Raw genomic sequence first — 18306 nt, 5'->3', positions numbered from 1 at the left:
AGTCAGCTTTCCCCAGATAGCTCAAGCCTTCCTACCGCCATTCCAAGCTCTCTTCCTACATTCCAAATGCAACCCATCTCTACCCTCATCATCTATAAACTTAGCCAAAAACGTAAGCCTTGTACTCCTTCTTCTTACCAGTTACCATCTGAATACCTGCAAATATCAGCCAAAGCGGTAGCCTATCCTATATCTATCCTTATAAACAGAACCATTAATGAAGGAACTATCCCTGACATTTGGAAAATCTCATACATTATCCCCCTACATAAAGGAGGTAACTCACATGATTATTCTATCGGCCTGTATCCCTTCTATCACCCTTAGCAAAAGTCATGGAAAAATGTATTCATCAGCAGCTACTAAACCATTTAATTCAACACAACATACTAGCTAATAGCCAACATGGCTTTAGGCCATTCCATAGCACCACTACTGCCCTCTTATCCTTCACTGATTCCATTAATAGAAACTGTAATAATAATATCCTCTCATCTGCACTCTTCATTGATCTCTCAAAAGCTTTCGATATGGTAAACCACTCTCTGCTAATAAGTATTCTTAAGTCCCTTTCTCTTGACACTCAGGCTGTTCAATGGTTCACTTCCTACCTCAGCAATAGGCAGCAGACAGTGCTCTGGGAGAACAATCTTTCATCTCACTTGCCAGTCACCCTGGGAGTCTCACAAGGCTCCATTTTAGGACCTCTCCTCTTCTCACTTTTTATCAATGACCTATACATGGCAATTCCTCAAGCCACCTGCATACAATATGCAGATTATTCTATGCTCATCTGTTCAGCCACCTCCTCATCTGAACTGCAATTCTTGACTCAGAAAGTATTTAACACAGTGGAGACATGGTTCTTAAAATGTTGCCTCCTCTTGAATCCCAAAAAAACTAAGCTTCTCCTCTTTACTCCTAACAGCAAGTCCACCCCTATAGAATTCTCAGTCATCTCTAACAACGGCACCCTCATATCCCCTGACTCTACCACCAAACTCTTAGGAATTACAATAGATAATAACCTTAACTTTGATAGCCATATTAACAACACTATAAAAACAGTAAACAAAAAAATGGGCTCCCTATACAGGATCAAATCCTTCTTAACTCCAACAGCTAGAACCACAATTGCCCACTCCCACCTAATCTCAACACTTCTTTATGCCTCGCCCATATATACTAACCTGAAAAAAAAATAACATTCTCAAACTAGCCAACACCTATAATAGCATTGCCAGATTTGCCACTGGGAACCCCTTCAGAACCAACCACTGTCAGAATCTACAGCAGCTAAATTGGCTTGAACTTCAAAACAAACTACAACTTTCCCAACTTACCATTGCCCATAAGATCCTTAATCATCCTAATAACACTCCTATACTTTCAAACCTCATAATCCCTTACAAAAATCTCAATACTTTATGCTCTTCTAACAAACTTAGACACAGCATAAGCAAATCCAGGAACTTGGCAGGGGATTCTCTTTTCTCCAACACTGCAGGAAAAAACTGGAACCTACTACCTAGTGAACTAACTTCACTTCCTTCCCTACCCCTTTTCAAACAAAATCTCAAAAGACACCTCAAAACACATTGGTTATGCCCCTGCAGCAACCCTGACTAATGTTCTATGTTTGCTACTATTATCTCCATGATCCTACTTGTATGCTAACTCAATATTGCTTGCTATATAAGAAAGGTGTACTGTAATCAATCTAGGATACTTAAATGTATTACCTTTTGTGAACATCATGTACTATTTACTGTAAACTATCTGTTGTATCTTATTCTTAAATGCATTATTTTATCTTGTATACCAATATTTTGTAATATTTCCTTCCTGTTACTACTGCTTTGATGTCTTTGTAATCATTTATTATTCAGCTTATTGTTAAGACTGTGTTTTTTATTACTGCTTTGTGTTACTCTTGGAGCTTTTCTCCCCAGGCCTCTACTGAAAATGGACATATATCCAGTTAGACTAGCCCGGTCAACAAATGTAAAATAAATAAATAAATAATAAAGCAGGATGGCACTCTATATTAGATGTAAAAGAGAAAAAAAATGGATCATATAACTGGATGGACTTTTTCCACCTGGACTAAATTAATATTTATGAGTCAACCAATCATGGTATGTAATTAATTTGGATTTTTGTTTAAAAGGAACAAATGAATGCTTCTGTGTTCAACACTGATGAAGGCTAAGAAATAATTCTAGCCGAAACTGGTCTGTTTTTTTTTTTTTTATGTAATCTAATTAATATATTTTGATATTTGTTACAGCTTACAGTTGCTGGCTCATTTCTTTTATTGATACTTTGCTTTTTGGAGACGTGCATTTACCTACATGTAGGGACCTGTTGTGGTGTGGCAATGTAGTAATTGCCTCATGTACACAGACAACCCTCTCCTCCTACCACCCAACACCACAACCTGTGAGAGATGCACTTATCTAGCCAAACTGGAGGTAAAGCTCTCTCCAACAAAGACTGAACTTGACAGTCAAGAGGAGAAGGTTAACACTTGCACCACACCACACTCATCCCATAGTCCCACTAAACCTGCACCACCAAAATCCACACATAGAAACGCAAAAACATTTGTGGAGGCTCTCAATAATAATCTACTCAAGCAACAGAGACATCCAAAGCAGAAACGCAAGCAACCTTCACCCCCCAACACACCCCAAATGACACATAGCCCACAGACTCATTGTGCCAATAAACCATAGCCCATAAGGCAAAACAACGTACCCAACACACCAGTCATAGGTGACTCTATAGTCAGGCACACTGATGTCCCACTCACCAGGCTAAACAAGGAGGAGGTTACTGTCAGCTACCTATCGGTGCTAGGATCTGCCACATAACCCATGCACTCAGGTCACTCCACAACAAGTACAAATATGACTTTGTCATTGCTCATGTTGATGTGAATGACTTGAGATGTACCTCCCTGGACTACATTAAAAGAGAAATGGAAGAGCTCTCCAATCTTGTAGCCCAGGCAGGTATGACCCTAACCCTGAATATCATCTTGCCATCACCCAGAATGATACTGCAGTACAAGGACAAAATTATTGACTTCAACAATTGGCTAAGCTTCTGGTGTCAGTCTAAGGGAATCCAGTATCTGTCTGCCTGGGAAGACATGGTTGACAGACCACGATGCTTTGCCAGAGATGGCCTGCACCTGTCACCCCTGGGATTCCGGATACTGGCTAAGGGTCTTGCTGCCCCTATAGTGCCTTTTTTAGGCAAGGTTCAAATGACAAATTCACCACCGTAACAGGAACAGGCAAGCAAAAACTGAGAGTAATGCTACTCTATGCTAGAAGTCTAAATCTCAAAATGCAGTCACTCGAGGCACTCCTTAAAATGGAGAACATCGATATCTGTGCAGTGACTGAGACCTGGTTCAAGGCTCTAGAGAGCACCCCTGCATTACCAGGCTATAAGTCATACCGCACTTTTCGGCCATCTAACCTAGACCAGAACACCAAAGGTGGAGGTGTGTTCATATTCATTAAGGATATCCACACCTCCAGGCTAGTTGCGGAGCATAATGCATCCGAGGTTATCCAAGTGCAACTAACTCTGGGCAAAACTTAAATCCAAATTGTAGCTTGTTACAGATCCCCCACCATGCCCAGGATTCCCACTCCTCTTTTCTTGATATACTGGAAAATATTATGGTTCAACCAAACACCCTAATAATGTGCGATTTCAACTACCCCACCATTAACTGGGAAAACTACTCATGTACCAACCCCTTCACTCAACGCTTTCTGGAATTCATAAATTCCAATGCCCTGGATCAACTTATCCACACCCCCACCAGGGGCAACCAGATCCTAGACCTAGTCATTACCAACATGAGTGACCGGTGTTCCACACCTGATGTCAACTCCTCGTTGGTCAGATCCGACCATAAGCTAATCACTCTAGATATCCACATCCCGCCCTCACCCACCATTAAGGAAACTATGGTAAAAAATTTCTCCAAAGCCAACTTCATGCTTCTTAAGACAGAAGTGGCGAACTTCATGACACCCATGCAGATAGACAATACAGTTATGACTGCTGAATCCTACATAAATGCACTCTATAAGCACTTACAAGAGTGCATGGATCGTGCTATCCCAAACAGAACCAAGATGCTATCCTCCAAAAAAAGGAAGCCAATCTGGTGGCCCCCTGCCATAAACAAACTCTACAACAGAAAGAAGAAACTGTTGCAAAAGAGAGTAAAATCCCATGAGTGGAGGATAGCCTCAGTAAGAAGCTGAGGTCCCTTATAAGATCCTCCAAAGCTAGCTACGAAAACAAAATCACCACTGATTCTAAGGGCAACCACAAAGCATTCTATAGCTATGTCAAGAATCTCAATGGCAACACACAGATCTGCTCTGAGTTACAGCACAATGGCACAAAAATTACAGAACCAACTGATATTGCCAACATCCTGGCAGATAGGTTCAGGGCTAACTTTAGCCCCCTCTCACCCCCTAAAGGGCCCATATCTATACAGGAAGAATGCAGAGTCCCTGTAATCACATCTATGCAGGTGCAAGCTGCACTCTCTAAAACCAAAAACACAGCATCCTTGGGACTGGACAACATCCCAGGCTGCGTTTTACATGAACTTCAGAACGAATTGGCTCCCCACCTAAGCACCATGTTCAATCATAATCTCACATCAGGCTTTGTGTCCACTGAATGGTGCACAGCAACAGTTATCCCACTCCACAAAGGGGGAGCCACCACTGATCCTGGGAACTATCTCCCTATTAGCCTGACGAGCCTGGTCTGCAAGGCCATGGAACGTATCATCATGGAACTTATAAACAAAGATATTGGTAACCTCCAGACTCTAGACCCCACCCAGTTCAGGTTTGTGAAAGGCAGCTCATGCCTTCTGAACCTGATCAACTTCTTTGAGGCAGTCACCAAAGCCATAGATGAGGGTAAGGTGGTTCACACAGCCTATCTTGACCTCGCCAAGGCTTTTGATACCATCCCCCATTCTGGAATTATAGCTGAACACACTAAACTAGGTATAAATCCCTACGTCACAGAATGGGTTGCCAACTGGCTCACTGACAGAACCCACACTGTAAAAGTTGCAGACTCCAAATCTGACTTCAAACCAGTGACAAGTGGAGTACCACAGGGATCAGTCCCGGGACCTCTCCTGTTTGGTATCTACTTCTCTGAAGTACAGGCTAACACAGAAGGCCTCTGGCTAATGAAGTTTGCAGATGACTGCAAACTAGGAGCCATAGTCGAGTCCCCAAATGATGTGGACATCCCACAGAAGGGCCTCACTAAGACAGATGCCTGGTGTCAGAGGCATGGCCTCAAGCTCAGTGCCAAAAAGTGCATTGTCATCCCCTTTGGTAAAAACTCTGTACCCATGAACTACCACGTAAATGGCAGTCAACTTAATGTTGAATGTGTGATAAGAGACCTTGGGACCCAGGTGGACAGTAGTCTCTCCTTTGATAATCACATCACCACAGTAGTCGGGAAATCCTTCTATGTGGCACACCTCATCAAAAATGGGTTCTCATCCAGGAAAAAAGAGGTCATTGCTCCCCTCTACTCAGCACTCACTAGACCCATTATAGAGTACAATGCCCCTTTTGGAATGTACCTCACAAGACATCTGCAGCACCTGGAAAGGCCACAGAAGTACCTCACAAAGAGGATTACTGGCCTCAAACAAATGCCCAACACTGACCATCTCAAAAAACTCCAGCTTTACTCTGTAGCATATCGCCTACTCTGAGGAGATCTCAGCCTAACATATAAAGCTATGTTAACCCAGAGCTGTTGGACATGCTACACCTAAAGAAATCCCAATCCCTCTGAGCTACACACTCTAGGGACATAAACCTTGTCACCACAATAAACAGGACATGCTGGAGGGATAAATTCCTGTCCCAGAGACTTCCTATACTCTGGAACAAGCTACCCATCTATGTCAAGCAAAGTTCCTTATTAGCACTCTTCAAGAAAAATCTTGATGAGTGGATGGAAAATAGGAAATACACCCCGGGGATCACTTCTGTGGCTCTGCTCGACAGGGGCACAGGAAATTAACTTTCTTGGGTGGTGTAAGCCATGGAACCTTGTTGGCTAGGCTTATTTAGGCCCTTGGGCTGATAGCCTAGTACCTACCTATGAACCTAAAGGTCCATGTAAGCAAGACCTTACAAATAAAGAGTGAAAAAGACTTCACGGACCACCAGGCTCTACTAAAAATGTAGAACTTTTAATACAAAATGTAAGCACTTTCAAGGTACACCCTTCATCAGACATATACAAGAAAATAAACAAAACCTTTTTAAAAGTATTTAAAAATCAATAAACCAATAAGCATCAAGATCAATCATATAAGTCACAGGTCTACGCCTCCTAAGAACAGGTTTTAAAGGTACCACTCCATTGAGTCCTGAACTTCTGTCAACACCTAGCCTTACAATCCATCGTACCTTACAATATTCAGTCTGATTGGCAATATCACCCCCCTATAGCATTCACTTTAACCAGTTGTAAAACCATGAAAGTAAAGTAGTGTCCTGTATGTTCTTTAATATGTTGAAAGAGAGCATTATGTGTATTACTCAAACATATGGCTGATAATGTTTCAGGATCCTATCCTTAAGTTTACAGTTAGTCTTCCCGACATAAAATGATGTGCAGTACAGGCACCTAGCCAAGTGCACAACATTCACTGAATTACAATTTGCCAACAGTTTAGGTTTAAATACCCTATTTGTCAACAGGATGCACAAATTGTTGAATTCTAGATATTAAAGGGTATGCTTTACAGGGCCGACAGGGATACGTACCCATTTTACCTGCTTGCTGTTCAAATACCTTCTTCTTATCGTAGTTCTTGTCACACAAGATCTGTTTAAGATTCCTGTTCTTCTTAAAAACAAAATTTGGTGCTGCTCCCACTATTTCTTTTAAAGTGTCATCTGTTGGTAAAATTTTCCAGTTACCCCGTATTATATTACAAACCCCTTTTATATCTGTACTATACTTAATATACAAATTCAGTTTACTTCTAGGCTGAGCCTGCATCACTAAGTTACTTGTCCTATATTCAATACCTTTCTTAGAGAACTATGATCTTTGTTGAGTTTTTGTTCAATAGAGATCATGAATGGAAACATTCACTCTTATCCTATACCTGCTTTGTGGAGGATGTCTTCCTGTTATGGGAAGGCAGTGCTGAAGATTTGAACAATTTTATAACTTATTTAGAATCTACTACTAATTTTTTTGCATTTTACTATCCAGTACTCCTATAATGAGATTGATTTTTTAGATGTTGTGTTACAAAGGGATGAGCTGAATTGTTTTAACACCAAGAGTTTTAGAAAACCATGCTGGAGGAATGGCCTACTAGCTACAGATAGTATGTACTCGAATTACGTTTTTTGTAATGTTATCAAAGGACAGGATGTCAGATCCTCATGGCTTTGTATGAATGAGGGTGATTTAAATCTGGAATTAGAAGCTTTGACTGCCAGATTTGCTGAGAGGGGGTACTGCACTAAGGAAGTGGAAAAGCATGTTTCTAACGCTATACAGAGCAGATACAGTGGCAGAACTATAGTTCTCTAAGAAAGGTAGACCTGTGACTTATATGATTACATCTTGATGCTTATTGGTTTATTGATTTTTAAATACTTTTAAAAAGGTTTTGTTTGTTTTCTTGTATATGTCTGATGAAGGGGGTATCCTGAAAGTGCTTCCATTTTGTATTAAAAGTTTTACGTTTTTACTACAGCCTGGTGGTCCGTGAAGTCTTTTTTGCTGTTCTTTGTAAAATTATAAAACCTGTTTTTCTAGCAGCTTTCTCGGTTTAGAAGAGCAATATTTAAAAAATTGTCCATGATTTTGGCCCTTTATCCTCCCATTATTTTTGGTTTTGTCCAGAATTTGTAAGTACAAGTTGAGAGGTATGCAGAGGATTACAGTCAGTCACAAATGCTATACATTAAAGTTTTATACTTCACTTGTTCAGAAAATGCATGTTGATGCAAACCTATTCTATTAATATTTTAAATGAATAAGTAATGTTTAAAAAATTGTCCCTGGTTTTGAGCCTTCATTCCATTATTTTTGGCTTTGTCCAAAATTTTTGGCAAAAAAAAGTTGACTGGTATGCCTTAGAAACACCTGAGTAAGTATTTCCACTGTATCACTCAAATCATCTTTTTCTGGCTGCCTGAGCTTGCAATTACTTCAGGAACGTTTCAGTGTAGTTGCTACTCTGACAGCAGTTTCATTTCACATTGGGCAGCTAAACTAAAAACTGAAGTTACCAGAGGAAACAGTGTAAAAAACAAAACCAAGAAAACCAAAAAACACTGTTCAGCTACTTCCAAAAGGATGACAACCGTGTTTAGCGTAGAAATAGTTTATTATGCACTTTCTTCTATTCAACTTCTTCAGAAAACAAAAACCTCCAAAGTATAGGTGTATTTATACTACTAAGTAGCCCATCATTGTACGCTTCCAATTACATTGATTAATTAAATAACTGACAAACTATTAAAAATGTATAAAAAAACTTCGTTACCATTCTATGAACACCACACATAAGTTAAGACATAAACTTTATTTATTGAAGTTAAGACATAAACTTTATTTATTGATGGCACCTGTTCTTCGGAGGTTTTTATGTTTTCTGAGGAAGTCAAATAGACAAAAGTACATAATAAAGGATTTTTTACACTAAACATGGTTGTCATCCTTTTGGAAGTAGCTGGACAGTGTTTTTCAGTTTTCTACATATTGTGCAGCTGTTGAAAGTGTGTGGGGAGTCTCCCTGGCCCTTGCCAATGAGTAATACAGAACCACTTGCGTGTTTTAAGATATTTTTTCTCCTTTGAAAATAACAACATGCCTCTGGTTTCTTTGCTGCCAACAAATTTGTAGTGTCCACACTGATCACTAGTTCTCTGGAATGCATCGACAGAAAACATAAAAAAATAAAACAAAATGTGCTTCTGTCATTGTACACTTACCTCATATCAAAGGTAGAGCCCATGAATGAAGGTTTCTTCGTCTCGCCAACAGTTGCAACAGTGTAGGGAGGTTGGGCAGCACTTTCATTCCAGTATTTGTCTTTCTCAAGAGGGGGCAGATTCTGATACATGTCATCTACTGATAGCATTGAAACCTATGAAAAACACAAAAAAGAACATTGTTTAGATGTGGATGTTCAGAATCATAGCTTAGGGATCATGTCAAAAACATTTTACAAAATATAGTGTCTTGCCTGCAGTTTTAGAACGATGTAGAAGTTGGAAGAGGTATTTTTGAACGCTCATATTAAAGGCTATGAAAAGTTTTATTTTACTGGCACATCAGTGCGTGATGGATTTGTGCTGTGGGAGTATACAATGGCTAGTTCAGCATAACTTTCAGTGTATATAATTATTTTCTTTGACAGGACATTGAGAATACAAGCTGTTTTTGCATCCATTAGCAGTACTTGGAGTACTTGAAAGAAATGAAAGACTCACCATATATTTTATTCCTTCATACTAATGTTCAATCTACAGGTATCAAATTAAGTTTCTGTATTTAAAAAGTGTTGAAATCATGTGGATAGCATTATTCAGCTTGTCTATACTTATTTAAGATGCATACCTGAAGGTTTCGATCTATCAGTTTGTTTGTCTCAAAGTCATCATCATCTTCGCCGAAAGGATTGATAATCTGTTCAGCAACCTGTGGGACAAATTGCATTAAACAGCATAAGCAAGCAGGTGCAAAATTACTACTGTTTTTAAGATGCTTGATGCATTTTGAATTACTTTATTTGTTTATGTTTTGCTGACTACTTACGGGCTCCATGAAAAAAAAAAAACCTTAACTGCATAAAACTGTACAAGTAAGTGTAACTTGTTAGAAATGATTGGAAGGATCATAAAATGTTACAATTTTTAATCCACTGTAGCTCGCACTTACATTAACATATCACAACGTGGTATGGCATAGCCAAGCAAAAGAAGACGGCATATGTTTTTGAAGAACAGGAGAGTTGTGTCTTTCGGCTTTTCCCGGTTAGGGGTCGCCACAGCGGAACTCCGGTCCGCAAATCGTCCGCTAATGTTTGGTAGTGGATTTTTACGTGCCGAGTTACCAGCCCTGACGCACAACCTTCAACAAAGGCACGCCCATTCACACATGCCTCCACACAGAAGACGCTCTAGCTGAGAATCGAATGGGACAACGTCTTGCTGTGAGGGAGTAAAAATGAAAATCATGAAACTGCAGGTGACCTTTGAGTAGTAATATAAGAGCTTCCATGTTTTAGTGTGCCTAAAGTGGTACATTTCTCAAAATTGTGTCACACATAGGATTAGTTATGGCAGCGTGGAGCTTCACAGCTCCAAGGTTTAGTCCTGATTTCCAGGCATATATCCCCCTGCACCACCTTTCTCATGTGTGCTGACCTCCATACACATTAAGTCACTACAGTGACACTATGCAAAGTATATTCTTAGTGTATTGTTTTTATTTATTTTTTAGTTTGTTACTGATTGCAAAAGGATATAGTTTCTTCAGTTTTGTAATTGGTGTATTTTTGGGAATTGCCATTTTTGATCATTTGTGTAATCGACAGGCTTCCAGTGATATTTAGTGGATCACTGTAAGTCCACTCAACTATTGGTAATGTAGTCATTTCCCCCTCTCTATATATTTATATTTCTCTATTTCACATAATCAACCCACACTTCACTAAAAGTCTTCTTACAGAGACGAAAAGAGTGAATGTTCAATAAAGTGAAAGTTCACATCAGTGAAAAATTCCACAGGGAAAGGAAGCAGTTGGCCAATGTTAGGAAACTGCCTTTTTCCCAACTGTAGTGAGATCTTGGAGTTGGTATATTTAGTTGGGAGGGAGTGTGGGGGGCACAGCCCCCTACCTGTGTGGTTTGACATACTGCGGTGCATGTGGCGTTCATAAGATGGCCAAGTGCTTCCTTTCCCTGTGGTATTTTTCACCAATTTGAATGTCTGCTTTATAGAACATTCGCTCTTTTCATCTCTATGAAAAGAGTTTCGGCAAAGTGTGGTTCAATTATGTAACACAGACCCATTTATATATGTATAATATTAATTTATTTATTTTGCATTTATCCTTACCGTTATGGCTTGGGTTCTGGGTTGTTAAAATGGTTCATGGCTGACAGCTCACATACCTTGTTAACAAAAGGAGTAAATTAAAATGTATAGTGATGATTCAGTAAGTAAAAATGGATGGAATAGCACAAATGTATGCATTGACAGTATTTGACAGAATGTGGTAAGTGCACATGTTGCACGCATTAGCCAGGCCAGTGTGAAAGTAGCAATGCCATGCTACACAGAATCATACTATGCACAATCTCTTGACTGATACAGGGCATTTAAGATTATGCTGGATGCCATGGGCAGGGGCTAGAGGTTCTAATTTCTATACCACTATCAGCAATGCTTGATGTGTCTCGGTAACAACTATATGAGATGTGACTACCCCCACTGCTAGCAATTAAAACACAAAGGGCAATTGACCTTAAGGGTATATGTTAAATGTGCCATGTGCACTGCTGCCTTGGATAATAATAATGTTTTGCAACATCAAGATAAGCTCCACATTCCCCCGTTACAAATCAAACACAGAACTTGCGTTTATATTACGCCGTCGAAAACTCAGACTGTCGACAGCGTAATAATCGACACGAAAATGTTGAAACCCCTGAACATCGAACACACACAAAAAAACCCAAAAAAAACCCCACCCAAACCCAGCACAAATTGCTCCATGCAGGGGGCAAGCCCCCCTGCACCCCCCATGTGGGGGGCTGCACACCCCACACCCCCCACTACTTAAATATACTACCTCCGAGATCGCATTACATTGCAGTAAATGGAAATCTCCCCTTACGGAGATTTCCATTTACATGTGCGATTACTTTCGCTTTTGACATTTTGGTGCAGACAATATCAGCTTCGATATTGTCGGCTTTTGACAGGATGAAGTAGACCCCAGAACTTGATGGCTTCCCAGGATTTTACTCACCACAGATTAAGCTCAGTACTTTTCAGTGCAACCATGCCCACAGAAATTGAAACTTGACCAAAATTATTTTGTGGCTATGTGCATCCCCCCAATATTTTCAGAATAGGAGTAAATTGTGACACTCCAGCATCAATTCCCTCATTCACGACCTTTAAGGTATGCTTCCACTAGTTAATCAAAGCTAACAAAACAAGAACACACCCTACAGTTTACCCTTAAAATAAGATAGCCTTCAAAAATTTAAATGGTAGTAAATAGCTTTAAGTTGTCATTATTTAAGGGTAGCTAGCAAACAGTTTGGTACATAGATAAAATGCATAATCCCTACATAGAAAGCATATCATCTGTGTAACCATCAGTCAAAAAAAAAAAAGAGATTGTCAACAAATCTCCCATAAATCACTAAATTTTTAAAACTCTCCAAGAATATTAAATACCACATTTCCCTTTCATCTAAGACCAAATTGGCATAAATAAGTGGAACTATCATACTCATAATGACTCCACATACTTGTTAAAAAATATTCTTTCTGAAAAACAAAAAAGGTGTCTAATATCAGCTCTAATATGCAGCAAATCAAATTAATGTTATCATAAGCATTGCCATTTGTAAGAAAACTGATAATTTGAATTCCTCTGTGCTGCAGTACAACAGTATGAAAGGAGGTAATATCTGCTGTCATTAGAAAGATACCTTTCTTAAATTCACCAAATTCTCTTTATTTAATTTTTCAGGAAAATCCCGAGTACCTAATAAAAGATGGAAGACAACTGACAGCAGTGTTTAATAATTTCTTTACACAGATAGAAATGTGTTCTGCTTTAGTACCCTTGACTGAAATCTTCAGCCTAAATGGGGGATTATTTGCATTACTGTGAACATTAGGGATGAAAAAATGATAGTAAAATAAAAGCTTTAAATAATGTTTTCTCCCATAAAACATTATAGTTATCCTAATCTATAAACCCCATGCGTATGAGGTCTAGGAGTACCAGTTCAGTATGTTAGTATGTCAAGTTCATATCTCTTTTGATAACTTGCACATAAAAGTCAGCCTCATTTAACAGATATAACATTTTCCTCTCATATATCTGATAGTCTGTTACACCCATGCTGCCATGATATCTTTCATGTAACAATCCTGATTTTGTTATTTATATATATATCTATATCTATATCTATCTATCTATATATATATATATATATATATATATATATATATATATATATATATATATATATATATATATATATATAATATATATATATATATATATATATATATATATAATATGAGGCAGCACACTATAAGTCATCATACTGCTCTTTGTGGATGGATGCAGTGTCAGAGTGACTGAATATCTGCCCTTCTCACGTTTTAGGAGTAATATTCATGATGGTCATATGTATACCACTGACTTGAGAGAGAGGTCAGCTATTTCAGGAAGTTGTATCGGCTCAGGGCTGCAACTTGTAGCACCAGACATTCTATTGGCGGACTAACAAAATTAATTAAGACTGAAGGGTGGGTGTTAATCTTAAAAAAGTCAGGGCCGCCCCTTCCCCTATATAAAAGTTGTATAGCTATGGTCTCATACTCGCTCATTCTGATAACCCAATATACAATGCCTGTACAGGCTATGATGCCATTTCTAGTCTCCGTGGTGACCTAGTCTGCCTCCTGTTTTCTAGGTTTACCTGTGTGCTGTGTTCCTCTGATACCCCTCCCTTATGTAGAAATCTTCACCTCCTCCTACTTTATCTAAGCTGGCTACCGTACAAACTATGCATTTTGGTATATTTGCATTCTGATCACAGTTCTCTGTTTACTACATTTTTTGTTAGTGCCTGTGTATCAATAAATTGGTGCCACTGATTTAGGTAACATTTTGCCATTGCCTCTGTTTCCATAAGCTACACTTCCTGTTCTTGTTTCCACTACTGAAGTTTGCTTTGGTATCACAATAGATTGGGAGAAGTAAGGATTTTCTCTCTGAAGACTGCTCTCATGCAGTTTTTGCAAGGTGTTATTCACACTTGTGCTTATAACTACTCTGTCACCATGCTGAAGGAAATTTTCTTCTCTGTGCTTCAGTGAAGACAAAGTTGCTACAAAACATGGAAACTATAGTGATGCAGTTAAAGCTTGCCACTAAAGAAGTGAACTGCACCTGCAGAGTCGAGTTTATACCCCGAGCTGAAGCAGAAGTACAGTCTTGCAGGTGACACCTTCTTTCCTTCCTTTAAGCAATGTAAAGTCAAGAAACAATGTACACCAATAAAAGGCAAGTGTTGAATAAATTATTGAGAACAGCAATCAAAAATGAAAAAGTAACATGTTCAGCTAGAGAAAAGCCTGTTTTGGTAAGCAAGGACTCTACAGATGACTGTAACAGACAGCTGACACACTCATATTAGCTACTATCATACCTCTCAACTTTATTCCTCAATAGTTGCCTGTGTCATACATGATAATTTAATAAACATGTTTCTTGTTTAATAATAACTAAAAAATAATTCTAGACAAAACCATAATTAATTAGGTGTGGGGGAGACGAAGGCCAGAAATAAGGGACAATTTTAAATATTATTCTAATTCACTTACAAAGATCTGCGGTGGTGGTGCTACGGCAGCATTGTCACCTCACAGTAAGACGCTGTCCGGTTCGATTCTCAGCTAGAGCGTCTTCTGCATGGAGACATGCGTGAATGGGTGTACCTTCGTTGAAGGTTGTGCGTCAGGCCTGGCAAGCCGGTACATAAAAATCAACTGCCAATCATTAGCAGACCGGAGTGGCGACCCCTAACCGGGAAAAGCCGAAAGACACAAACAAACTCTAATTCACTTACAAAATTTAAAGAAAAACAGATATGCATCAAGAGGCATTTTCTGAATAATAGAACTACAAATCGCTTATATCTGACATTACTGACATTGTAATTCTTAGTGATTTACTACAAGGGACAGGGCAATGAGGCAAAACCAGGGATATTCTGAAAATTCTGGACTGCTGAGAGGTATTGGAAGTGGCATTCTGTTCTTAATGCAATATCTCCATGGCTAAGAGCAATACTAAATGATTTGCAGACAGCAGAAAACTTAATTGAGTGCTTCACATACTATTATACAAGATGTATGCTCAACTAAACTGTTTTTCATGTGTGTCCTAATGATCTAAATGCTTAATACTCAACAGTCCTTGCACACTTTTAAAGAGAGGCAAGAAATAATAAAATATGATAACTTCCCTTGACAATGCAGTAAGCTCCAAAATCAGTTTTACTGGGTCTAGCAGCAGTACTTATTTGCAAAATTAATGAAAGAGTTTGAAACACTGATTTCTAATGCCACAATTTGCCTTTTTGTTAGCAATGAATTGCAAGAAATCTTTTCTCTACACAAACACACATACACACATCAGAGACTAACACCTTCCCTAGCCTTCAACAAACCTATATACTGCTATAATTCAACTGACATGTTTTAAGCCAACCAAGGAACAGCGTGGTCCTGCAGAAAGCAAATTCTGAGTCAAACGCAGTGAATTAGAATTCACAGTGTAAATTTCTCAGCTTAAAGAAGCTTTCCTTGGTATGCAGGCACACTCGAGTGTAACAGAGTAGTAAAACACACCACTAATCAGATCGAACAGGCATTGTCCATCCACTACAAAGCACCACAGTGTGAGAATAAGACTGCCTGAGCTGTGCAAAATGTCCGACTCTGTGTATACATTATTATACATGCTGTACAGCCAGAGAAGAGACTCATTGGTTCTACTGTGAGGTAAGTAAGTTTTTTTTGAAGTAGCCATACCTCTCAACTGTCCAGATTTTTGCCTCATATTTTTGGTCTGGTCCTTATACAGTTTTTGCTTTTCTGGCCAGTTATTTCAAAACTTTTCCCTCCTTTAATGTGACCTATAACCTGTACAATTCAATTAAAAAACAAATCCGTTAGGGGAAAAAATATAAAAAATAAAAAATGTGAATGGCTGCACAAGTGTGCACACCCTTAAACTAATACTTTGTTGAAGCATATTTTGATTTAATTACAACCTTCTTGGGTAGGAGTCTATTAGCATGGCACATGTTGACTTAGCAATATTTTCCCACTCTTCCTTGCAAAAGCACTCTAAATCTGTCAGATTGTGAGGGCATCTCTTGTGCACAGCCCTCTTCAGGTCACCCCACAGATTTTCCATTGGATTTAGGTCTGAGGTCTGGCTGGGCCATTCCAAAACTTTAATTTTCTTCTGGTGAAGCGATTCTTTTATTGATTTGGATGTATGCTTGGGGTCATTGGTCATGCTGAAAGGTGAAATTCCTCTTCAGCTTTCTAGCAGACGCCTGAAGGATTTGGGCCAAAAGTGACTGGTATTTGGAACTGTTCATAATTCCCTCCACCTTGACTAAAGCCCCAATTCCAGCTGAAGAAAAGCAACCCCAAAGCATGATACTGCCACCACCATGCTTCACCATGGGGATGGTGTTCTTTTGGTGATGCAAAGTGTTGTTTTTGCACCAAACATACCTTTCGGAATTGTGGCCAAAACTTTCAACCTTGGTCTCATCAGACCATAACACATTTTCCCACATGCTTTTGTAAGACTTGATGTATTGCTTTGCAAATTTTATCCAGGTATGGATGTTTTTCTGTGTAAGAAAAGGCTTCCATTTTGCAACCCTACCCCATAGTCCAGACATATGGAGAATACGGGAGATTGTTGTCACATGTAGTACACAACCAGTACTTGCCAGAAATTCCTGCAGCTCCTTCAGTGTTGTTGTAGGTCTCTTGGCAGCCTCCCTGACCACTTTTCATCTTGTCTTTTCATCAATTTTGGAGGGACATCCAGTTCTTTGCAACGTCATTGTTGTCCCATATTTTCTCCACTTTTTGATGACTGTCTTCACTGTGTTTTATGGGTATATCCAATGCTGTGGAAATTTTTTTGTACCCTTCTCCTGACTGATACCTTTCAACGAGATCCCTTTGATGCTTTGTAAGCTCTCTGTGAACCATTGGTTTTGCTGCTGAACCATTGGTTTTGCTGTAGCAGGCAACTGAGTAAATGTCAGAAAAAAATCCTACTAGGACAGCTGAACTTTATTTGGGGTTAATCAGAGTCTCTTTAATTGATGGCAAGTGTATGCCCAAGAAGACTGAATATTGTAATTAAATCAAAAGGTGCTTCAACAAAGTATTAGTTTAAGGGTGTGCACACTTATGCAACCAGCTTATTGTACGTTTTTTATTTTTTATATTTTTCCCCTAACAGATTTGTTTTTCAATTGAATTTTACAGGTTACAGGTCACATTAAAGGTGGGAAAAGTTTTGAAATGATTTATTGTGGTCTCATTTTTTATATCACAAAAACCTGGCATTTTAACAGGGGTGTGTAAACTTTTTATATCCACTGTACCTGGGAGCATATGTTTTGGACTATAATGAGTTGGCAGACTTTAAAAATTCTCTGCGGTGTACTCAGTCAGGAAGACTGGGTGAGCAAATGAGTGTAACTAAGGAAATATTTTTTTGGGGCTAGGATTAAGGATCTGAGATGACTGAACATAGCAAGGCCTTGTTACGTTTAATTCTAGTGGCTGTCAAAAAGACAGTTGCCAGAAAATGGAAATCAAAGTCTAAACCAAACATACCTGAAGCAGTGAATATTGTAACAGAGATAAAAAAACAGGAACTGGGATTGTTAGAAAAGAGTAGGAACAAATGACATAGAAAATGGAAACTGTAGGAACAATACATGCAGAAAAATGTTTTGGAGGAGGAATGAGGTTTAAGTGGTGGCAAGAACTGAACAATGTATGCAATGTTGGACTGATTATATTTTGTAGAACAGTAAATGTGATGCATAAGGTTTGTAAATGTGAACTTGTTTAAATGGTTTGATTACTTTTATATACATGTAATTTACCTGTGTCACAAGTGATAATTCAATAAAGGTGTTTTTTTAAAAAAAATAAATATGATCTTTTAAAAATATAGGGACAGAGACTTTTGGGACTTAAAGTTTGAAAGTGAGGAATTAATTATGACATTTCTGTAACTGTATAAGGACATTTATCAATGAAATAATTTTTTTTTGGTAGTAACCTAAATATTAATAAATGTTACTTTGCAGTTTACAACTGATGAAATGGAAGAAAATGATGTTAAATATACATGCAGCTGTTGTATAA

The 18306-nt window shown here is 38.7% G+C and overlaps 1 protein-coding gene across 1 annotated transcript in view; it reads right to left on the bottom strand.

Moving 5' to 3' along the window:
• The window catches only part of BEST4 (bestrophin 4), a 352673-nt gene that overhangs the window by 43802 nt on the left and 290565 nt on the right, over window positions 1-18306 (bottom strand). The window contains exons 7-8 of the mRNA XM_044085335.1: window positions 9685-9765; window positions 9057-9211 (exon numbers count right to left, since the gene is read on the bottom strand). Coding sequence (XP_043941270.1) covers window positions 9057-9211; window positions 9685-9765 — 236 coding nt within the window. The remainder of the gene's footprint in view (window positions 1-9056; window positions 9212-9684; window positions 9766-18306) is intronic.

The sequence above is a fragment of the Protopterus annectens genome, chromosome 10.part0, assembly GCF_019279795.1.
Source record: "Protopterus annectens isolate FY-2018-M chromosome 10.part0, PAN1.0, whole genome shotgun sequence".
NCBI classification, from domain to species: Eukaryota; Metazoa; Chordata; order Ceratodontiformes; family Protopteridae; genus Protopterus; species Protopterus annectens.
The sequence above is the reverse complement of the archived record's forward strand: the minus strand, read 5'-3'. Positions and strand labels throughout refer to the sequence as shown.